General features: G+C 35.6%; 1 protein-coding gene across 1 annotated transcript in view; it reads right to left on the bottom strand.

The window, feature by feature from the left end:
• Window positions 1-26,233, bottom strand: part of LOC137633090 (NT-3 growth factor receptor-like) — a 165,143-nt gene that overhangs the window by 82,186 nt on the left and 56,724 nt on the right. Inside the window, exons 5-10 of the mRNA XM_068365251.1 lie at window positions 25,948-26,013; window positions 22,514-22,845; window positions 8,257-8,366; window positions 3,540-3,723; window positions 1,704-1,925; window positions 384-709 (exon numbers count right to left, since the gene is read on the bottom strand). Coding sequence (XP_068221352.1) covers window positions 384-709; window positions 1,704-1,925; window positions 3,540-3,723; window positions 8,257-8,366; window positions 22,514-22,845; window positions 25,948-26,013 — 1,240 coding nt within the window. The remainder of the gene's footprint in view (window positions 1-383; window positions 710-1,703; window positions 1,926-3,539; window positions 3,724-8,256; window positions 8,367-22,513; window positions 22,846-25,947; window positions 26,014-26,233) is intronic.

Here is a 26,233-nt window from a genome sequence, read left to right as displayed (position 1 = left end):
ACAAGCCCAGCCCCCAAACTGTAGTGCCCAACCACAGCAGTGGCCTCCCCAGTAATCAGCTTAAACTCACGGACCCGGGCTGGGATCGATCTGCTGCCAAGCGAATGCCAGGCACACACGTTCATAGATCCTCATTAAGCAGGGAAAATCATCTTTTGTCTTTAAGAGGGTCAAAGAGTATTGGGAAGTAATTACTCGTTAACGTGTCCTGTGAAACAGATCAGAAACTAGTATTAAGAGCAATCGGATATTTCACACCTCCGCCAATGAAGACTCAACATTTTACTAAAGTCTACGGACTGAGTACTCCACCTTTCACAGGTTGACCGTGAATGAATCTCTGAATCCAGATGGTGATCAATAGACAAAGCAAAAATCCTTACTATTATTGGAAGAGGAACAGGCGGCGTTGGGGTCGTCATGGGTGGAGTGGGCGTTGTTGTTGCAGGTGTGTGGGTGTGATCAGAGGGATTGTTGGCGGTGCAGGGAACCTCCGTCGGGCGTGGCCTAATTGGGAAAGGCGAATGACTCTTCAGGCGTCTACTCTGAGGATCTATCTCAAAGGCGTCACCTTTTTCGCAGCTGTCTGGTTTGGGTCTCTGATTCAAGATGTAGGAAAAACGGGCGGTGCCGTGGGCGTTGCTGATCTGCAGCTCGTAGTGGCCGGTCTTCTTTCCGCCGCCCATCTTATCCGGAAATCTTAGGTATCCTTTAAGGAGATCGGAAGAAAATGAAGTTAAAATTCTGTCACTTTTGTTAAATAAGCCAATTATTTTATCTTTTATTATGAAATACACATTTACAATCTTATAATTTTTAACATAAATACATCACAGTATATTTACATAAATGTTTTTTGTTTTTTATTTTACATATAGTGAATTTATAATTGAAATTTTTACTATTCATCTAAATATGTTTTTAAATAAAAAATATATCTAGTTTATCGATTTGAACCTAGGTAACTCTAAAAGACATAAATAGCAACATGGATACAAAAGCAAACTAAATTAGAAGATATTATAACATGTATGAAAAATAAATGGATAAGGGAAGGACATATAATGAGACTGACAGATAATAGATAGACATTAAGAGTAACAGAATGGGTCCATAGAGACTGCAAAAGAAGCAGGGAAGGGAAGAGAAGACGATGGATTGACGAGCTAAGAAAATGTGCGTGTACAAACTGGCATAGAAAGACAATAAGCAGACGTGAGTGGAAGGACATGTCTGAGGCCTCTGTCCTGCAGTGCACTATTTGCGGCTGATGATAGCGGAAGGACACGTCTCAGGCTTTTGTGCCTTTGTCCTACAGTAGAGTAGTTACAGCTAATGATGATGGAATGTCATGTATGAGGCCTTTGTCCTGCAGTGAACTAGTTAGCGCTAATGACGGTGGAAGAGAAAACGATGAATTGAGGAGCTAAGAAAATTTTGTGGGTATACACTAGGCTAGTTACTGCTAATGAAGATAGAATGTCATGTCTGAGGCCTTTGTCCTGCAGTGGACTAGTTACAGCTAATTATGGTGCAAGAGAACACAATGGATTGAGGAGCTGAGAAAATTCTAGCATAGAAAGAACATAAACAGACACGAGTGGAATGACATGCCTGAGTCCTTTGTCCTGCAGTGGGCTAGTTACGGGTGATGATGATGACGATGATGATGATGATGAGCACCCTCAGAGTTGCTCTCTTACCTTGCATGAAAGACGAATGTGGATTGGTTTCATTGTAGTAATGCGTCAAGTCTCGGCCCTTTCCATCAAAGGACATGGGATTTCCCTTGCAAGGATAGTACCACCAAGTTATGTTCCTAGGGGGCTGCGCCTGAGCTACGTACTCGAATTTCTCGTAGACTGCAGACTTTTCAAACTGCGTCCAGCAGATCTGAGGAGGCAGGGCCGCGTCTTGTTGCACGCCTGATGTTAAATGGAGAGCATCATTTGAATCGACTTCAGGGTAAATGAGAGACATTACTAGCAGAACCAGATCATACATTTCAGGGTAAATGAGAGACATTACTAGCAGAGCCACATCATAGATTTCAGGGTAAATGAGAGACATTACTAGCAGAGCCAAATCAGAGATTTCAGAGTAAATGAGAGACATTACTAGCAGAGCCAAATCATAGATATCAAGGTAAATGAGAGACATTACTAGCAGAGCCAAATCATAGATTTCAGGGTAAATGAGAGACATTACTAGCAGAGCCAAATCATAGATTTCAGAGTAAATGAGAGACATTACTAGCAGAGCCAAATCATAGATATCAAGGTAAATGAGAGACATTACTAGCAGAGCCACATCATAGATTTCAGAGTTAATGAGAGACATTACTGGCAGAGCCAAATCACAGATTTCAGAGTAAATGAGAGATATTACTGGCAGAGCCAAATCATAGATATCAAGGTAAATGAGAGACATTACTAGCAGAGCCAAATCATAGATTTCAGAGTAAATGAGAGACATTACTGGCAGAGCCAAATCATACATTTCAGGGCAAATGAGACATTACTGGCAGAGCCAAATCATACATTTCAGGGCAAATGAGACATTACTGGCAGAGCCAAATCATACATTTCAGGGCAAATGAGACATTACTGGCAGAGCCAAATCATACATTTCAGGGCAAATGAGACATTACTGGCAGAGCCAAATCATAGATTTGAGGATAAACGAGAAACATTACTAGCAGAGCCAAATCATAGATTTCAGGAGTTGATTACATAGTAAATTGGAAAGCAGAACGCAATTTGCGAAGCTGTCGATGTAAATTTCTTATTTTTATATTTTTTTTAAGAAAGATGATGATTATATTATGAGAGAATTAATTTACTATCTGCTCCAACCTTCAGGAAAAAGTTATAATTATGTGTATCATTAAGCGAGATTAAAAAAACAAATTTATACAGTACATACAGTTGATATAATGCAGATATTGAATCGTAAGTATAAAATTAAAGTGAAATAATCCATATACATTAAGTTACATATCAGACAAATACTAATGAATAAAAATAAATACTAACACATAATCAGTATATGATTTAAAGGTTGAAATGCCGTTCATGAATAGCATAGGCAAGGGACAGTGACATTGCCATACCGAGAGGGGCAATGTCCTAGAGACTGACCATATACACGTATGATCAGCACCCAAGCCCCCTCCCCACCAAAGTTAGGACCAAGGAAAGCCAGGCAATGGCTGCTGATGACTCAACAGATACACCTATAGGCTCCCCCCAATCCCCCACCCTTAGCTCACAAGGATGATGAGGTTGCAGCGACCAAATATCTCACGTTCTTTATCTGGTGAACTTTGTGAGCTAAGGATGTGGAGTTAGCGGGAGCCTATAGGTCTATCTGCCGAGTCATCAGCAGCAGTTGTCTGGCCCTCCTTGGTCTTAGCTTTGGTGGAGAGGGGGCTTGGGTGCTGATCATATGTGGCCACATCGGCCACAACAGCTTTTACGTAAACAATACAATATTGTTCACCAACATAAAAAGATGAACAGAGGCAAAAGAAAACTTACTAAGATCAATTAGTTCTTGACTGACGTATCTGTTGTTCTGAGAGATGCAGACAAGAGGATGATAGTAGTAGCCTGTTCCGGTGGATGTATACGTGAGGTTAAGAGTCGAGATGAACGTGAAGTTATCTGGTCGCTCCTCCTGGACGCTTATTATCACCAGGTGGCCTGGGACATTCCAGTCGATCTGATTTAAGAGAGGGAGAGAGAGAGAGGTTAAGAGTCGAGATGAACGAGAAGTTATCTGGACGTTCCTCCTGGACGCTTATTATCACCAGGTGGCCTGGGACGTTCCAGTCGATCTGATTTCAGAGAGAGAAAGATTTCGAATTCGTTAATATTGGTTGTCACAAAATCATATGCTATGAATGTCGAAAGACTGGGGGATTATAAAGTTTTAAGCGGGTCAATTTCAACATAAATGTTGGGATGTCTATCGTTAGTATCCACAGAGAGAGAGAGAGAGAGAGAGAGAGAGAGAGAGAGAGAGAGAGAGAGAGAGAGAGAGATTTGGAATTCGTCAAACTGGTGAGAGAAAATCATTAGGTGAAAATGTCGAAAGAATACAGATGCAAGTATATAAAGTAAGGTTTGAAGTTGAGTAATTCCCCCCAAAAAATGTTGGGATGTCCCTCTTTGGTATCCAGAGAGAGAGAGAGAAAGAGAGAGATTTCGAATTTGTTAAATTGGTGCCTCTAAATCATATAATGTATATGAATGTCGAAAGACTGGGATAATATAAAGTGGTTTGAAGATGAATAATTCCAAAATAAATAAATGTTTGCATGTCCTTCGTTGGTATCAACAGAGAGAGAGAGAGAGAGAGAGAGAGAGAGAGAGAGAGAGAGAGAGAGAGAGAGATTTAGAATTCGTTAAACTGGTGCTAGAAAATCATTGGCTGGGAATGTGGAAAAATACAGCTGGAGAAATATGGAGAGAGGTTTACTGTTGAATAATTCTAAAACTAAATGTTGATGATAATATTTCATTCTTCTTTAGTTATGGATGGTAACTATGAACAATAAGGATGCTTGACCAATTGTCTTGAATGCAAAACATATATTTTCATCACAAACGAGGGAAAATTATCTTTTGTCCTTTAGAAGGTCAAAGAATATTGCAAAGCAATTCAATTACTTGCTAAAGTGTCATGTGAAACAGATCAGAAACTAATAGAAAGAGCAATCAGATATTTCAGACCTCCGCCAATGAAAATTGTCAACATTTTACTCAAGTCTACGGACAAAGCTTTCCCTCTTTCATATACTTACCGTGAATTAATCTACTGTATAATAAAATTACTGGTGATCCGGATAACAGCCTAAATCTAAAAGCCCATTTTTTATGTATCCTGAAATTTCATCAATAGTCAGTAGTAACTTTTTGAGTTGGGCTGATGACAAAAATTACAAACAAACAAACAAACAGAGGGGAAAACATAACCTCTTTGGCGGAAGTAGCAAGATCACCTAATATTGAGATATTGGGGCCTGAGGGGAGTACCTTTTGAGAGAGAGAGAGAGAGAGAGAGAGAGAGAGAGAGAGAGAGAGAGAGAGAGAGAGAGAGAGAGAGAGACAAACAAACAAACAGAAAGGAAAACATGACCTCTTTGGCGGAGGTAACAAGATCAACTGATATTGAGATATCTGGGCCTGAGGGGAGTACCTTTTCTGTAAGAGAGAGAGAGAGAGAGAGAGAGAGAGAGAGAGAGAGAGAGAGAGAGAGAGAGAGATTTCCTCTGAAAGATCAAAGGCCCAGATGTTATTCATTATCCATTCTATTATGATCTTTTGTACTCGTCTGTTTCCTGATTACTTTGTTTGGATCATTTGCAAAGTAGATCACTGTACTCAGTAATCCAAGAGATAAAATATGCGCTGATTCATAGATATATTGATTGAAAAAAAAAAAACTAATATGATTGGGTGGAAATAAGGTTCGACATTACATTCAATCACTTTCAACAGTGAATGCCTTTTGTCGAAGGCATCTTCCATTGTTAAAACGTAATTATTCATCTCGGTTTAAAGTTGCGTTCGATTCCTCCGCTGTTGGATGACGGCATAGGTCTACATAGGAGAATAACAAAGTGAAGTATACATATATACAAACACACACACATATAGATATACATTTGGGGTTAATATAGTTCGTTGGGGAAGGTTTAAACTTTCTTATAAATTGTCAAATCAATTTTCTTTATGGGGGAAGTTATTTTCATTTTGATCTGAAATATGATATTAGGAAGATAATTTTATGATCATTTACTAAATATTATGATTAAGTGTTACCCTGCAAGGAGTAAAGCCGGTTGGGGAGTAAATACAAGACAGAAATAGAATGTTGCAGCCTAAAGGGGATCGCAGGGGGCATAGCCCTCTCCTGGTAGGTAAGCAAGTAAGGAAACAGCTCCTAGGTTAGGCTAGGTTAGCTGGGGACCCTTAGGTTAGATGGGGAACCTTAGGATAGATGGTGTTCTTGTGTTTCTTTCCCTTTTGAAGGGTGGTTTTTTCAGTCAGTAAGGATGTGTCTCCTAAGTGTCTCCTATACTCAATTTTTTTTAATGAGATGCATTTGCAACGACTCGCAGCTGTGCCCTTTTAGCTTGGAAAAGTTTCCTGATCGCTGATTGGTTAGAATATCCTGTTCAACCAATCAGCGATCAGGAAACTTTTCCGAGCTAAAAGGGCACTGCTGCGAGTCGGTGCAAATACGCCTCATTAAAAAAATTGACTATAGGTTAGGTTAGGTGGGGCAACCTTAGATTAGATGGCGTTCTTGTGTTTCTTTCACTTTCAAAAGGTGGCTTTTTCAGTCAGTAAGGATGTGTCTCCTAGGTGTCTCTTAGGTTAGGTTAGGTATGAGAACCTTAGGTTATGTGGTGTTCTTGTGTTTGTTTCCTTTCTAAAATAAAGTTTTTCAGTAAGTATGTAAGGATGCGTCTCCTAGGTTAGGTTAGGTGGGGGAACCTTACGTTAGATGGTGTTCTTGTGTTTCTTTCACTTTTAAAAGGTGGCTTTTTCAGTCAGTAAGAATGTGTCTCCTAGGTGTTTCCTAGGTTAGGTTAAGTGGGGAATCTTAGGTTAGGTGGTGTTCTTGTGTTTGTTTCCTTTTTAAAACGTGTTTTTTTTCAGTCAGTAAGGATGCATCTCCTAGGTGTCTCTTAGGTTAGGTTAGGTGGGAGAACCTTAGGTTATGTGGTGTTCTCAAGTTGTTTCCTTTCTAAAATAAAGTTTTTCAGTAAGTAGGTAAGGATGCGTCTCCTAGGTTAGGTTAGGTGAGGAACGTGGTGTTCTTGTGTTCATTTCGCTCTTAAAATTTGTTATTCCAGTAAGTAGGTAAGGATATGGCTCCTAGGTTAGGTTAAGTGGGGAACCTTAAGTTACGTGGTGTTCTCGTATTCGTTTCCTTTTTAAAATTTGTTCCATCGAACTACAAAGGCTCCCATTCTTCTTCTCTAAATCTATTATGCTGAGACGGAACTCATAAACTCTGTAGAACGCAGCTGCTACAAGTTCCATGAAAATAAATATTCTTAATAATTGAGCCATTCCAGATCCCATATGAAAATGGCGTGACGTTCAGATTCCAGTAACTGGAAATGATTTCCACAACTGAAAAAACATATGAATAAGGGTGTCTGAAGGATTTTAGGAAGCTTGACGCTTATATTGTAACGTGAAGATAAGATTTTGTTCTAGTTGAAGAATGTTTAGAAAGGATACAACGGGAGAAAAAATACATTCCATGACAAATTGTGAATATATTTTCTATATTTATTCTATAGGAAGAAGAAAATAATATTCCGTGTATAGGCTATATATATATATATATATTTATTTATATATATATATATATATATATATATATATATATATATATATATGTATATATATATATATATATATATATATATATATATATATGTATATATATATATATATATATATATATATATATATATACTGTATATATATGTGTGTGTGTTTGTGTGTCATTTACCGTGATAGTATTAATAAGGGTTTGAAAAAATAGGATCATTTCTTACCTTTACCTAAATTCATCATATATCTATCTATCTATACATACATACATACTTATATATATATATATATATATATATATATATATATATATATATATATATATATATATATATATATATATATATCACCCACGAATGGCATTTAATACCGAATTCTATCTTGGGAATATATATCCACTTGGAATTCATTTTATGGTAACAGCTTCTGTCCGGGTGGAGATTCGAACCCCCACCTGTGGGCCGGAAACCATGCCCGCAACGGCTCTACCGACTGAGCTATCTCTTGAGAGCTCAGTCGGTAGAGCCGTTGCTGGCCATGATTTCCGGCCCACAGGTGGGGGTTCGAATCTCCACCCGGCCAGAAGCTGTTACCATAAAATGAATTCCAAGTGGATATATATTCCCAAGATAGAATTCGGTATTAAATGCCAATCGTGGGTGATGTTTACATTGATTGAAATCACGTGTGCTTGTGATATATATATATATATATATATATATATATATATATATATATATATATATATATATATATATATATATATATATAAATAATTAAACCTCGATTTCAACCTTCATATTCTAGGGACGTAAAAGCAAAACATAAAAACAATAACCTTTTGTGAATGGAACAAAGGAACAACGGAACATGCAAAACACCAAAACCCCCTTACCTGTGGAAGAGGGTTCCCCCTGGCTGAACACCTGACGAGCGTGTAGTGACATTGCCCGACACCTGTTTCATTGTTCCCTTCGATGACAGTCAGGTTAGCGGGACACAAATCTGTTGGGAACGAGAGATAATGATTGTAAAAGGTAAAGGTACAATTATCTGGTTTCAGTTTCAGTTTCATAAGAATAAATATTATTATTATCATTATTACTTGCTAAGCTACAGCCTTAGTTGGAAAATCAGCATGTTATAAGCCTAGGGGCTCCAACAGGGAAAATAGCCAAGTGAGGAAAGGAAACAAGGAAAAATAAAATTTTTAAGAAGAGTAGCAACATTAAAATAAATAGCCTATATAAACTATAAAAACTTTAATAAAACAAGAGGAAAAGAAACAAGACAGAACACCGTTCCCGAGTTTACCTTCAAGAAAGAGAACTCTAACCCAAAATACTGGAAGACCACGGTACAAAGGCTATGGCACTAACCAAGACTAGAGAACAATGGTTTGATTTTGGAGTGTCCTTCTCCTAGAAGAGCTGCTTACCATAGCTAAAGTGTCTCTTCTACCCTTAACAAGAGGAGGGTGGCTACTGAACATTTAAAGTGCAGTAGTTAACCACTTGGGTAAAGAAGAATTGTTTGGTAATATCAGTGTTGTCAGGTGTATGAGGACAGAGGAGAATCTGTAAAGAATAGGCCAGACTATTCATTGTGCATGTGTGTAGGTAAAGGGAAAATTAACCGTAACCAGAGAAAAGGATCCAATGTGGTACTTTCTGGCAAGTCAAGAGACCCCATAACTCTCGAGCTGTAGTACCTCAACGGGTGGCTGGTGTCCTGGCCAACCTACTACTCACCAGAACGTCAGCTAGGCAAGCCTCACCCCTTGCCAGGACACAGTGGTATCCTTCCCCAGTAAACAGCTTCAACTCACGGTTCCAGGCTGGGATCGATCTGCTGCCATGCGAATGCTAGGCGAACACGTTACCACTGTACTGGCCAGGAGGCTGTATTCTTTGATTTGATTGTATTTGGTTGCATAAAGTTTTGTGTATTGTATTGGATGGTAAGTTTCGATAGGAGCTAGAATTTGATTATTAATTTATTGTTTGTTATTTCATACTTATTAAATATATAGAAAATAGAGCATTAAGCATGGCGTTTATTTTTAACTAGTGTACCCGCGCCGTCAAAATGACATCTAAATATTAGGATAGATATATACCCATACAAACGCACACACCTTGTTTCTACCCTCCCCCCCCCCCTTACTACTGTACCTACAATCCACTGGTTAGGCAATTTGTTGGAGATTATGGTTTCCGAGTATACCTCTCGGGATGCACCCTCTTACAGAAGTAATATTATATATATATATATATATATATATATATATATATATATATATATATATATACATATATATATACATTTATATATATATATATATAAATATATATATATATATATATTTCTTTTTTATAAATTTTGATATCAAATTACTGAAATATTTTTCCTATATAATAAAGAGTAAGTAACTGATTATATACATATATATATATATATATATATATATATATATATATATATATATATATATATATATATATATATATATATATGTATATATATAACCAGACACTAGCTCTTTATTATATAGAAGAAATATTTCATTAATTTGATATAAAAAAATTATCACAAAAAAGACATTACCCCTAAACCAGAAAATCAAAAAACCAAAAATCCTCTTAAGTTTACCTGCATGGCGTCATTTCGATTAATAAAAAAAACCCAAAACATATTTTGAGTTTTTTTCCGTTCGGTGTTCTATAGAAGTTGTCCAGAAATTTCAATTTGAAATAAGTTTCAAGTCTGAGTCGAGCGTGCAACTTCTCAGAAAAGGTCGACACGAAAGTTAATAAAGTATTCGAGTTGTCGACAGCAAACATCACAAGAGCCTTGTTTATTGAAATAGTTTGAAGATCAGAATTTCACTTGTGAGAAAAGAAGAAGATATTTCACGAGCCTTAAAATGTGTGACGTTATGATATTTCCACCTTTTTGTGTCTTAAAAAAACCGTAATTTTAATCGAAAATTCTCCGTAAAAATATAGTTCTCAGTCGTATTTCAGTAAAATATAGGTGACCGTAATTTAAAATATTTCACGAGCGTTAATATATGTGACGTTATGATATTTCCACCTTCTCGTATCTTGACACTCGAAGAGTGTTGACAACAATGTTAAAAAAAACCGTAATTTTAATCGGAAATTCTCCGTAAAAATATACTGTTCTCAGCCGTATTTCAGTAAAATACAGGCGACCGTAATTTTACCGTACTTTGTTATTATCCTTTACGGGTTGGTGACTGTAATATCACTCATTTATGTCATTATATCCGTTTTAAAAAAAATTATAAATCCTGGAATAAATGTTGCCAGGCATTTACGGTATTTTTAATGCAAATTCTTAACAGTGTTGACCCGAGTTTCGTTTTCGTGAGTACATATTTTCAATCCTGTGTTGTGGACAAACAGAGAAACATTTACATACTGTAAAAGCACCCCGAGAGTGCAAACCTCCGCCGCAGCAGATTATTTCTCGACCTTTTGCTCGACCGTGACCTTGACCTTATAAAAATTAATAATTTCCAGACTTTTACTTAACAATTAATCCCTACTAGTTTCATTTCGATTGAAATTGTGGCAAGGAAGCTGTTCACAAACAAACACACACACAAACAGGGGGTAAAATATAACCTCCTTCCAAATTCGTTGGCGGAGGTAACTAGAAAAGCAGCACTCTGAGAGCGCAGACCTCCGGCACGGGAGCTTATTTTATCGAAACCAGCTTGCCTTTCCCAGAATCAATTCAGACAGTAGGCATATTTGAAGTCTGTGTGAGAACCATGTGGTTAATTCGGTCGACCTTTCGCTCGACCTAGACTTTGACCTTTGACCTAGGACTTTCATAATTGAATCACTTCCACGTCTCAAGCTAACAATTAATCCCTCCAAATGTCCCTACTCTATGAGTAAAATTGTGGCCAGGAAGTTGTTCGCAAACAAAGAAATAACTAAAGGACAAACAGCGGCGAAAACATAATCTCCTCCCAACTTCACTGGCGGAGGTAAAAAGAAAGAATTCTGTGATATTTTGGAGAAATGAGTTTCAAAAACTACTAACAGGGTTTCGCTCTTTTATAATCACCAGATATTGTCGATGTTCAATAAAGAAAGAAAAGACATGCAGGAAAAAATTCTATGATATTTTGGAGAAATTAGTTGGAGAAACTAGAGGGGCACTCTGGAGAGCGCAGACCTCCGTCGCGGCAGCTTATTTCTCAACTTTTTGCTCGATCTTGACCTTTGACCTTAACATGTATTAATTGGATTGGATTTTCATACACTCAAATATGAACCAAATTTGAAGTCTCTGTGACAACGATGTCCAAACTTATGGCTGATTACGTGAATTGGACATTTTAATTGACTGTAACCTTGACATTCTAAAATTTAATCATTTCCAGATTTTTACATAACAGTTAATCCCTGCAAGGTTCATCACTCTATGATTAAAATTGTGACCAGGAAGCTGTTCTCAAACAAATACAATCAGGGGCGAAAACATGGCCTCCTTCCAACCTTGTTGGCAGAGGTAATCTAAAAAATTTCTGGAAAGGTTTACCTCATTGAATATCAACAGGTGAATGTTTAACGGAGACTGTAAGTCAATGGAAATACTTAAGTACTACAAGAAAGTGAATAAGTTCCTTATTTAAAATTTACATTTTGACGTAGAAGAATATTCCAGGTATTAAAACCTTTCATCGGATATCTCTGAAATACGTCTTCTAAGAAGTAATTGTAGATATTAATAATATTTCGATATATTTATAAAATATATAACTATCTCTTAAGAGATCCAGGTATAAGAGACCAGGCTAGAGTCCAACTAGATTTCTAGCAAGAATATTCGAACAACATAAAAGGTTTTACTTTAAGGAATCTGTTTATTCAAAATCTCATTTCAGTCTAAAACTCTCTCTCTCTCTCTCTCTCTCTCTCTCTCTCTCTCTCTCTCTCTCTCTCTCTCCTCTCTCTCTCTCTCTCTCTGTGTGTGTGTAAATAGTTGATATGGCTTCCCCAATCTGTTTTTAATTTTTCATAATTATTTCACTCCTCTCTCTCTCTCTCTCTCTCTCTCTCTCTCTCTCTCTCTCTCTCTCTCTCTCTCTCTCTCTCTCTCTGTAAATAGTTGATATGGCATCCCCAATCTGTTTTTAATTTTTCATAATTATTTCCCCCCCCTCTCTCTCTCTCCTCTCTCTCTCTCTCTCTCTCTCTCCTCTCTCTCTCTCTCTCTCTCTCTCTCTCTCTCTCTTTGTTCAGACGACATCTAGAACGTTTACAATGTTTCCAGATGACTAGAATTATAGACAGATCTTTGTTGGGGTAGCATCCATAACGTTTAATACGCTTCCAGAAGACTAAAATTACTCTCATTATTCTTAACAACTGATTTTCAACACAGCCAACAGAAAAAATCATTGCTGTGGCCTGATTGGTAACGTCTCTGCCTAGTGTTTGCCAGTCGTGGGTTCGAGCCCCGCTCAGACTCGTTAGTGCCATTAGTGTCTGCAACATTACCATCCTTGTGAGCTAAGGTTGGGGGGTTTGGGGGAGCCTATAGGTCTATCTGCTGAGTCATCAGCAGCCACTGCCTGGCCCTCCCTGATCCTAGCTTGGGTGGAGAGGAGGCTTGGGCGCTGAACATATAATATATGGTCAGTCTCTAGGGCATTGTCCTGATTGCTAGGGCAATGTCACTGTCCCTCGCCTCTGCCATTCACGAGAGACCTTTAAACCTTTAACCCCTAGAACAGAAAACAGCCTTATAAACCTCTATCAGAATTGGCCCCTTTGTAAGGTCAATTCGATGAAATCTGCGGACTAAACTCGCACCATGTTCCAAAACATGTTTACGAACAATTTACCCGCAACACAACTCCCCCTTTTGCTTTCCTGTATTGCAGAGAGCATTTAGGCTTTACGTGTACCTGACATAAGGATCATAATCAAGTTATTGGGGAGCATTGCAGAGGACGATTCAACGAGGTATCTCATTTTTTTCATTCTTTTTTTTTCTTTAAGTAAAGACATTTTAACGTCAACACAATATTGAATTTTTTCTTTTCTTCAGAATTTTTTTTTTTTTTTTATTGTTGAGAGAATTATAACCTTCAGCACAGCACGAGGTTTATAATAAAGTTCGTAGGTGACAGCTTGATATTTCTTTTATATTGGGCTGGAAGACCTTTTCATTGGATATAAAATGAAAATATTGACATTTTCTCTTCAAAATAGCCTAACCCATTTATGGCAAGATAAAAAACTGTGAATACATACATTGGCTAATAATATTAACCTATTTAAGGCAAGGTATTATTATTATTATTATTATTATTATTATTATTATTATTATTATTATTATTATTATTATTAATTGCTAGGCTACAACCATATTTGGAAAACCAGGATGCTATAAGACCAGGGGCTCCAACACCAAAAAATAGCCCAGTGAGGAAAGGAAATAAGGAAATAAGTTATTGTTGATTCCCTGAGGCAAAAGCAAGTAGAAGAAAGATGGTTAGACGCATCTCCTGTTAGAAAATATTCCCCCAAAATGTCCAATGCTGAGACCTTACGATGCGAAAATCGCTCAATGCATGAGAATATTCTTTCATGCAAAAAATACTGGAAGCAAACTGCTATTGATATGCAAATGAAGATTCCTGGAAATCTCACAGGAAAAGCGAGTAAATTTTTCTTTGATTTTCCTACGGTTATAAAGTTGATCTTAAAGAATCCAGTCTAAGAATTAGACATAATTAGGAATTACGTGAAATACAAGAAACATTCGACATTAATTTTGAGTCATGAAAGGAATGTAAGATATCAAATATGTTATGGAGGGAGAATGATACATTTCATCAGCGATCTTTGATGAAACGAGAGAGAGAGAGAGAGAGGAGAGAGAGAGAGAGAGAGAGAGAGAGAGAGAGAGAGAGAGAGAGAGAGAGAGAGAGAGTATTCCCTTTCACAGTTGCTCAACCTTCCCGTATCATGTACATTTCAATAGAATACTGCATACTTGAGCATCTTCTCTCTCTCTCTCTCTCTCTCTCTCTCTCTCTCTCTCTCTCTCTCTCTCTCTCTCTCTCTCAACAGTCTACCAGCTTTGGTTAACATAGCAATACAGGAGTTTCAAAGTTCGGGGATCGAACGCTAGTCATAGAGTTTGGGATCTGTACATACTTCCTATTGCGCTCTGAGGTTAGAGAGAGAGAGAGAGAGAGAGAGAGAGAGAGAGAGAGAGAGAGAGAATTCAAATTTTCTTTTATTACATCTGAGCTTGCATTAACAACAGTTGCATCTTCATTCTGAGATAATCCCTTGGTTATAGAAAGCTTCTTTGCACGTCACACGGAACAGGTTCCTTTTACCCACAATGCTCTATGAAGAAAATGAGTCCCACAATGCACCAGTTAAGAAGGATAATGAACAATATACAATTCACGCTTTACCTGGCCCTGCATCCAATATGGCAGTTCTTTTTACTTCTCAGACTCTTAGCGATAGTGATTCAAGTTTTCATCCTCTTGGGTCACGTGACTATTCATCCCTCCGTCCCTCTCCCTTAGTAGATGATCTCTTTACATGACTCTGCTATTCTATAGTCAATTTCTTTTAATGAGACGCATTTGCACCGAATCGCAGAGGTGCCCTTTTAGCGCGGAAAAGTTTCCTGATCGCTGATTGGTTAGAATTATCTTGTCCAACCAATCAGCGATCAGGAAACTTTTCCGAGCTAAAAGTGCCCCCCTGCGAGTCGTAGCAAATCTGCCGCGCTAAAAAAAATTGACTTAAGTTGGTCGGTTTTGGTTAAGATGGCCTTTACGCTAGCACGGGATCTTGCTACGTAAAACTCGATAGTTTCAAATAGTGTCTGCAACCTCATCATCCTTGTGAGCTAGGGATTGGGAGTTTATGGAAGCCTATAGGTCTGTCCTCTGATTGGTCCTTCCTGGTCTTAGCTTGATGGATAGAGTCCTTGGGTGCGGATCATATTATGTATGTATGGTATCACTCTAGGTATTGTCATGTCCTTGTCTCTGCCATTCATATGCGACCTTTTGAAGGCTTGCGTCACACAAGCGTATTTTTCCGTGTGGAAATATTTCCGCTCGTTAGAGGGCATATCTTCACAGAAGAGGATTTTCCCCCGAGCTGCCTCAAATTTTTCTGTAAGCTACTACACCGGAACCGCGAGGGTTAGCAGTTCACGCTGCTAGTAAATCCTGCCGCTCGGAAATTCTTCCGAGCAGTCAGCGTGTGAAGTGCCTCGTTGAACTTCAATGATTTCTATTCCGCGCGAACAAAATCGCGCGGTATCAAATCCTCTCATGTGAATCGAGCTAAGTTTACCTTTATTCTTCTTTCTTCTTTGTCTGCATCTTTTCCTACTTCTATGTGGGGTTGATGTTTCTGGCCAACTTTCTCCATCTAGACTTAATCTTATTCTGATAATATTCACTGTCCATATTCGTTTTGAAAAATTTTTCATGGTTGGATGCCTTTGCTGTTGCCAACCCTCCCCATTTACCCGGGCTTGGGACCGGCACCAAGTTGTGGCTGGCTTACCAGCCCCCCCCCCCCCCCCCCCTTCAGTGGCTGGGTTTAAGTTTACCTTTATTCGTACGTTTCAAACTCCTCTTCAAAATGTGGCGTTTCTTCACTTCCAATAAACCTGTATCCTGTTTTGTGAAGGAAATTTTGTATACTACTGTATTTTCTCGAGCACCCTTAGCTTCAACTTTCCTCTCAAAAGCATTTAGAGAAGTTACGACAATGGAAGAACTATTTGTATTCCCCTTTCCAAGACATGGACATCTTCTATTCCAGAGATTCTGTGATGCTGCTACTTTCGTCGGCCCCCAGTCATCTGAATGACATTCATTGGCGTCTGGAATTGAGAGAAGTTAGTCGAAATTGTGGACGAACGCTTTTCGTCTTCCTTGTAATTCCTGGCCTTTTGTATAATCAATCTGGAAGTGCCGTTGTCAAAGATAACGCAATATTCCGTTTCTTTCTCTATTTTTAGTGCCACTCCTATATGTCCCTTTCTGTCACGCGTAGTTTTTCAACGTCGTAATCAATTATATTCTTCGTTTGATTCATATTTTGCGCTGTTGTCGAAGATAACGTAATATTCCGTTTCTTTCTCTATTTCTAGTGCCATTCCTATTGGTCCCTTATGGTTTTACTTCCTTAGTATTGGTGTTTTATGCATTTTTTTTCAGTATATTTGGAAGCCATTTTGAAAAGCTCTCCCAATAGATAAAAAACGGCACTAGATTTTAGAAAAAAAGTTGAAAGGGATTCTATGAGTTATCCTTGGCACATGCAACTGAAAATATAAATTTTGGAAATTCTTTTTTAAGTAGTTCTTATCTAATGATGGCTACCACCTGACAATAATCAATCTCTTTAGTCCAACTGTGACTATATTGTGAAATGATCTTCCCAATTCATAGGTTGAATCAACCTACTGAAAACGTCCCTGTCTAGCGTTCTGGTGGACTTCTCCTATGTAATCTATTCGTTATTTCTGCGTTTTCTATCCTCATTGGGCTGATTTCCTTGTTGGTGTCCTTGGGCTTGTAGTATCCTGCTTTCTCAATTACCTTGGCTAATAATAATAATGATAATAATAATAATAATAATAATAATAATAATAATAATAATAATAATAATGGCAAAAAATGCCAAATGTGTTTGGTCTATTCTGATTTTACATATCTATTTATTTTTATATATGTCTATATAGAAGTGTGTAATATAAAGAATTGGTGTTCCAATCAACTGCCTTTCGGAAAAGCAATCAGCCAGTTTGGAAACGTGACTGAGTGGTATAGCACTTAGCTTCCGTTTGTTAAGGTCGTGGATCGCTCCCGGCTTACGGGCTACCAGTTGAAACCGGTTGAAAATTAGTACCCTATACGTTAGAGTGGAAATTGAGGGTGTGATGCCTGCAGTCTCACTCTCACTAAAAACAAAGGGGATTAATATATATATATATATATATATATATATATATATATATATATATATATATATATACTGTATACTGTATATATATATATATATATATATATATATATATATATATATATAGATAGATAGATAGATAGATAGATAGATGGATAGATAGATAGATAGATAGATCTGGATTGTTTGAACCTGCCAAACATGAACCAAGAGTTGTACAGTTTAATGCATGAGTGTTTTCTTGCGCTTATGATTACTAGATATGGCATGATGAGAGAGAGAGAGAGAGAGAGAGAGAGAGCTTCTGCTAAACTGTCGGGCCACCATAAATACAAAGAATTAATGTATGTTTATACCTGGCACTGTTAGATATTGCACAATGCAATATGAATTTATTCTTATTATTTATACAATATTGCTTTTAATGCGGTAGATTTTAGAGGCCATATGTACCCTATATAATAAAGAGCAAGTAGATATATATATACATATATATATATATATATATATATATATATATATATATATATATATATATATATATGTATATATATATATATATATATATATAGTATAAATATATATATATATATATATATATATATATATATATACTTTATATAAACATATATATATATATATATATATATATATATATATATATATATATATATATATATATATATATATATATATATATATATATATATATATATATATGGAGTTGGAAAGGGGGAGGGGCTGGGAAGGGTAGAATCTGTGTGTGCATATCTATCCAATTATTCAGCCCTCATTTATGACGGGTCGCGTACACTAGTAACTTAAATGATGAATTTACCCTAGAAAAAAATCATTATATTTTACTGCATTGACTTCTCAAATGAAGAAAACCCTTTATATTTGATGAAATTTTCTTTACCCAACATACCAACATTCAATGAATATTATACATTCTTATTTTCCTTCGTTGGATTTCTGGTGTGTATAACAGACTCTTTGATGAAGCTTTTTATTACATAAAAAAAAAATAAATAAATAAAAACTACCAGCCCAACTGACCAGGACTGCTAGCCTTTTTGTCTAAGGGGAGAATCTAAAGGTAGAAAGTGTATTTGCTGGTCTCTGGATTTTACAATTTCTTTCCAAAATTCAAATTCGAAAATCTTTTCCTAATCCGTTTTCGGTCGGCTGGTTAAGATAAATTCTATGAATAAGGGAATATACTCCGGCATGCATATTTCATAAATTCCCACCAGAATACAAAAATAGAAAAAAATAAAGGAGGACTTTTTGAAAAAGATTGCAAATCTAAGAATGATGATAAAGTCTGGGGGAAATGTTCAGGAAAACATTCCACCAAGGAGTGTAATTTGCAAGTGTCAAGGTGTATAAAGTTAAACAAACCAAGTGACCACATAGTAAATTCTAGAGACTGCAAAGCTTATGACTTGCAATTGAAAAGAATTGCAGAAAATACTGATCATGGTTACTAAGGATGTCATAAACTGTGGCTATGTAAATATACAATCTGTAGGTAATAAGACTGTTCAAATTCGAGAATTGATAAACGAGAAATATCTAGATATACTAACATTATCTGAAACATGGTTAAATAACCTGGACAAGGGAAAGATCACTATACTGAAACCCCCCCCCCCCCCACCACACACACACACACACACCTTCTTTCACATACCGAGAGAAGGTAGGTCTGGCGGGGGTGTCGGACTTATTTTTCATAAAAGTTACTCAAATCTTAAAATGAAGATTTTAAGGCTTTCAAGGGAAAACTGAAGACTCTTATTTCATGAGTCGTATAATAGTGTCGATTTAACAGTAAATGATCAATACATGATATGAAACGTTAAATACTCTGAACGAACAAGGTAAAACGACAGTGGAGGTCCTGTAAAGGGTTAGGTTCTCCTCCAGCCGTCTAAGTAAAGTAAAGTAAGTAAAGAGCAAAATGATATTTACCTCCGCCAACGAAGTTGGAAGGAGGTTATGTATTCGCCCCTGTTTGTGTGTGTGTTTGTTGGTGATCATCTTCCAGACCACAATTTTAATCGCAGAGTAAAGGATTAACTGTTATGTAAAAATCTGGATATGATTAAATTTTGGAAGGTCAAGGTCAAAGTTCAAGGTCACGATCAGGCAAAATGTTCAATTATTCGCGTAATCAGCCATAAGTTTGGACATCGTTGTCACAGAGACTTCAAACTTGGTGCCTATTTGAGTGTATGAAAATCCACGTCCATTAATACATGTTAAGGTCAAAGATCAAGGTCAAGCAAAAGGTTGATAAATAAGATGCTGCGGTGGAGGTATGCACTCTATTGAATGCTCCTCTAGTTAACGATGTTATCTTGTGGTCAGGAAGAGGTTGGGAAGTAAAATAGGAAATAATGAATGTCAAGTTTTCTTTTAGATGTATTGCTGAAAATCTTTTTTTATTATTATTATTATTATCATTATTATTATTATTATTATTATTATTATTATTATTATTATTATTATTATTTGCTAAGCCACAGCCCTACTTGGAAAAGCAGGATGCTATAAGACCAAGGGCCCCAACAGGGAAAATAGCCCAGTGAGGAAAGGAAACAAGGAAAAATAAAATATTTTAAGAACAGTATGTGATTTTACTTAGCAATATCTAAAGATTTTGGAATACTGAAATCATATGTGAAATATTGATGTAAATGTAACTATATGAGAGATTACTCGAGTACCATGTGCGGATGAAATCATGGAGAGGGGTAGATGGAGATGGTTTGGGCAAGCTCTTCGGACTCCCCAAGAGAGATTAGTTCACCAAACTTTCAACTGGGCTCCACAAGGCACTAGAAGAGTTGCTTACCATAGCTAAAGTATCTCATGATATAAAAGAAAAGAAAAGGCTTGATGTAAGTCTCAAAATAATACCTCATAGAAAAATCTGAAAAACACGATATTAGTTTACTGTGATATTTTTCGCAATCTTAAAAAGAATGCAGTTTCTCGAATTCATGTTTTTGTTGAATCAGCAAATATGTTTCTATTAATGAAAATATAAAGCAAAAAGTTATCACTCATCAATTAAAAAGTACAATGTTAAGAATCACGCATCAATACATTTTCTTAAGCGAAAAAGTCCAATGATTTTTGTTAAATCATCAAATGTGTTTCCGTTATTGGAAATGTCAAGCAAAATCTATCAATCGTCTTAATATTTTTCGAAAAAACGAGCTTTTAAAAGTACAATAATGTTAATAATCAACAACAACAACAACAAATGCAGGCGTTTCTAGTACACTGCAGAACAAATGCCACGGACATGTCCTTATTCATGCCTGTGGTTTGTCCAGTTTTAATCACCACGCTGGCCACTGCAGATTAGTAATGGGGGGGGGGGGATATTTGTCTGATCGCTCACAGCAAACCAACCTAGTATGGGTGGCCCTGACTAGTAGAGCTTTGCTGATCATAGCCATACACAAACTCTTTCACCGTATTAAGGTATAGGCTACCCACTCGAAAGGCTATGTTAATAATCCCATTCCAATATATTTTCCTAAGAGAAAAAGTGCTCTATTGGCAAGATTATTTTAGGTCGACCTCCAAAATATCATCCATTAAAAAGGTCAAAACTTTACAGCCTCCGGGCTAGTACAGTGGTATCGTCTTCGCCAAGCATTCGCATGGCATCAGATCGATCCCAGCCTGGGACCGTAAGTTTAAGCTATTTACTGGGAAGGCCGCTGCTGTGGTTGGGCTTTCCAGCCTGACGTTCAGGTGAGTCCCCATGTCATTTACACCTAGGACCAAAGAGTCCTCGGTACCTTTTTTTCTACCGAGACCGAGTCTCTGGTCATTATCATACCTTAAAGGAAACGTAGCTTCGGTCGCAAACTGTTCTCGTCCTTATGATTTCTTGATCAATGAGCCAATATCTTTCAAGGGATTTATGATTTTAGATAATACCTCTTTGTATAATACAGAATCGTATTAGTATTGGTTTAGGAGACAAGGCCTACGAGCAGGAAGGAAGGGACAGACCTGAATTGAACTGTGATAGTTAATGCGGAAATTTGAAGGCTTATTTACCTATCTATCTATCTATCTATCTATCTATATATATATATATATATATATATATATATATATATATATATATATATATATGTGTGTGTGTGTGTGTGTGTGTCCCAATTCTTGTATGTAGATATGAGTTGTACGTCAAGGTAAATGAACTCTATAATCATGAGTATTCCACAAAAACCTATAAATCAGCATGTTGTTGTTGCAAGATTGCATTTTGATAGCGAAGGGAGTTTGGTTGCCTTTGTGCGCTCAAGTAAACAACGCTCTCGTGTACTTACGAACCCTTTGTAATAAATGAAGAAAACCCATATTCCGACGTCTCATTATCCGTCAAGCATGGGACATATATATATATATATATATATATATATATATATATATATATATATATATATATATATATATATATATATACACACACATAACAGATGTAATATTCCTTAGCACGAAGATAACTTAATATATGGTAGTCCACATAAGGAAAATTAAAATATACTGTAACATGCATATGTAGAAATGCTCAACAATTTTGTCTGCCACTGGACCTCTTCTTAAAATGAACGCTTTAAGATATCCAGTGGCGGAGGAAAATGTTGAGTATTTCTACATATACACATTATCTTCTAATATTCCTAATGTGGACTACCTTATATATATATATATATATATATATATATATATATATATATATATATATACATATATGTATATATATATATATATATATATATATATATATATATATATATATATATATATATATATATATATATATATATATATGCACACTTAAAAGTAAGAAAATAATAGGGAAATACAATAACAATATATTGAAAAAATTAATATCTGCAGGACTGGGATACAACTGAAGGGAACGATACAATTGAGCTTTACTATCCAAATTATTAAGAAATATTTAAATCCTATTTTTCTACATTGGAGAACTACTACTACTACTACTACTAATACTATTACTACTATTACTATTACTACTACTACTACTACTAATAATAATAATAATCATAATCATAATAATAATAACATTAAAATGAATCTACTCACAGCATCCGGAAGACGAAGTCGAAGATGCAGACGAAGTCGAAGAAGAAGAAGTAATCAAATCAAAACATTCATCGTTAGCCAAAGTATCCCTCGTCAGGTTGACAGATCGTTTTCCAATTCTGTGCTCCTCCCACAGACCAGCAACGTCGGCTACGCCTTCGTCACTATCGTTATTATCTTCTTCCTCCTTCCCTTCGTCGTCCCTCAAGAGTTCCTCCAACCAGGACTTCCCGCGCGTCCAGGAGCGGGTCTTCCAGGGGATCAGCCAGGTGTTCTGGCAGTCCTGGAAGTTCAGCGGGTTCCCGGAGACGTTCAGGTGACGGAGGTGTTCGCTGTAGGGGAGAGAGGCGAAGTGTTATCTTTGGATTTGAGGAGTGGATTTTTTTTTCAAGGAGTGTCGATATATATATATATATATATATATATATATATATATATATATATATATATATATATATATATATATATATATATATATATATATATATATTTACTATGTACATATACATGAATATATGTATATGTACATATATAAGAATTATATACATATGTATATGTACATATACATATATATACATATATATATATATATATATATATATATATATATATATATATATATATATATGTATATATATATATATATATATATGAAATATGTATATGTACATATATATATATATATATATATATATATATATATATATGTAATATGTATATGTACACACACATATATATATATATATATATATATATATATATATATATATACTATATGTACATATATATATATATATATATATATATATATATATATATATATATATATATACACACCAAAAACACACAAACTAGAACTAGAGAAAATTCCCAGAAGAATGTGAAAGTAAAAGTGAACGAGAATGAAGAAAGACAATGAATGTGTAAAACCGAGAAATTCCCCCCCCCCCTGAATGTAAACGAAACACAAACCTTCAAAACGGATCTCAGGACCCCCCCCCACCCCCCCCACCCCACAAAAAAAAAAAAAACCTAAATCCCCAAGAAGAAAAAAAAACCTCTATATATCTCTGCTGACTCGAAAAAAAAATATATCGTATTCCTATGGGAATATCTGGATATTAGAAGAGATGCGTAATGCTCCTCTTATATCTCTGCAGGCGGAGACGAAGAAGTGCTGACAGGTGCATTCTGGGAGGTTTTGTGAGATAGGTACCTGCAAGAGACTTGGAGATACCTGAAGAAGTTATTAGAAACGAGTTTTGTTCTTTTTGTTATTCAAATACCTTTGGAGATCATTTCTAACTATTTGTTTGAATCGGTCGTATAACATGTTTTGAAGCGTTAGGGTAGGAAATGACATTTAAGAATATGGGTTTGATTGTCATATATATATATATATAGATAGATATATATATATATATATATATATATATATATATATATATATATATGTATGTATATATACGGTATATATATATATATATATATATATATATATATATATATATATATATATATATATTATATATATTGTATATATACATATATACTATATATATATATATTGTATATATACATATATACTATATATATATATATATATATATATATATATATATATATATATATATATATATATATATATATATATATCACTCACTCACTCACTAAATCCCGTCCGGAATTCTCAGGGTTGGGTCCTGCATCTGATATCGCCATTCTCTCCACAGACTCCTATCCAATGCCATCTGTGCCAGCTGCTGAATTGTCTCGCCTCTATTTGCTTTCTTGAAGGTTTTCACCCATGTATCTCTTGGTCGTCCTCTCGGTCTATTTACAGCCACTTGACCATGAAGCACTATCTTTGGCCATCTGTCCTGTTCCATCCTCTGTACATGCCCAAACCATCTCCTCTGAATATCTTCCACTCTAATCAGAATTGTGTCCTCAACACCAGCCATTTCTCTCACTCTCTCGTTCGTAATTCTGTCCTCCCATCTTACACCACAGATTCTTCTCAGACATTTCATTTCAAAGGCTTATAACTTTTTCTCTTCTCTCTTCTTCAGTATCCAGCATTCAGCACCGTATATCACTGTGGGGATTACTATTGCTCTTAATAGCCTAATTTTCAACTTAATGGATATATTTCTATCTTTCCAGATTCTTCTTAGCCTGCCAAATGCTTTCTGGCCACTTGAGATTCGGTCTTGAATTGCTCTTTCCATCTTTCCATCTGTATATGTATATATATATATATATATATATATATATATATATATATATATATATGTGTGTGTGTGTGTGTGTGTGTGTGTGTATATATATATATATATATATATATATATATATATATATATATATATATATATATATATATATATATAAATCATTTCCTATTCCCACATACAAATTTAAAAGGCTCATTTGCAGTTCGACAATCCTATAACACACAGCAACTGAAGCAACTATACTTTTAGGTATCAGATGAAACCATTACTTATTCTTTTTTTATTGTACGATTTCCTTTATCTTTCTTAGTAATTACCATCTGCCTTCAGTTATAATTTGTTGATCCTGGTTTTACCATATTTCAAATATGAAGAAGAGGAATACATATTGATATGTTAATGTTTTGTATTGGGTTTTAGAGATTTGCCCATATCAAAATGAAAATGGGAGGAGTCTAAAAAGTGGGAGGAGTCTACAAAGTGGGAGGAGTCTATAAAGCAGGAGGAGTCTATAAAGCGGGAAAATTCTAAAAATTGGGAAAGTCTAATTAATAACAAAAGTAAAAGTGGGGAGGAGTCTAAAAGTGGGACAAATCTAAAACTTGGGAGGAATCTAATAAGCTGTAGAAATCTAAAAAGTGGGAGGAACCTAAAAGTTGGGAGACACCTAAAAATAGGGAAAAGTCTAAAAGTGGGAGTAGTATAAAGAGTGGGAGGAGTGTAAAAAGTGGGAAGAGTGTACAGAGTGGGAGTCGAAAAAGTGGAAGTCTAAAAAGTAACAAAAGTCTACTAAGAAAAGTAAAAAAGTTGTAGAAGTCTACAAATTGGAAGAAATCTAAAAAGTGTGAGGAGTCTAAAAAGTGGGGACTCTAAAAATAAAGGAAAATCTAAAAAGTAGAAGTCTAAATACAAGGAGAAATTTATTAAATAGGAAAAGTCTAAAAAGTTGGAAAACCTCTAAAATGTAGAAGTCTAATAAACAGGAATAGTTTAAAAGTAGAAGTCTAAGACTAAAAAGTAGTAAAAACTTAAAAAAAGTTGAAATCTAAAAATTTTATAAAACTAATATGGACTGGGTCATTAGTGCAACAAATACTAGAAATACAAAAAATCTAGAAATGCTAATTCATCGGTTTTTTTTACACGATTTTCCCTATACCTAAACATTAGCAAATGGAAGGTAACGAGAGGGTAACTTACCCAAGCACAGAATATCTCCACAATGTTCTCCAGGAGAGAACAACCAGCTGGTTATTTCTCAGGTCCCTGGGGGGAAAAAGGTAATTCAGTTAACAGATGGATACATTAAAATGAAATTAATTCAATTAAATATCAATAAAAAAGAAAATCAACTAATAAAATAATGATTAAAAAATCTAATTAATTAATGAATAAGTTATTAAAAAGTGAAATGATTTATTAAATTAATTATTAAAGGGTTAAACTAATTAATATTTTGATTATCAAAAAGTGAAATTAATTAATA

The sequence above is a fragment of the Palaemon carinicauda genome, chromosome 42 (assembly GCF_036898095.1).
Source record: "Palaemon carinicauda isolate YSFRI2023 chromosome 42, ASM3689809v2, whole genome shotgun sequence".
In the NCBI taxonomy this organism is placed as follows: Eukaryota; Metazoa; Arthropoda; class Malacostraca; order Decapoda; family Palaemonidae; genus Palaemon; species Palaemon carinicauda.
The sequence above is the reverse complement of the archived record's forward strand: the minus strand, read 5'-3'. Positions and strand labels throughout refer to the sequence as shown.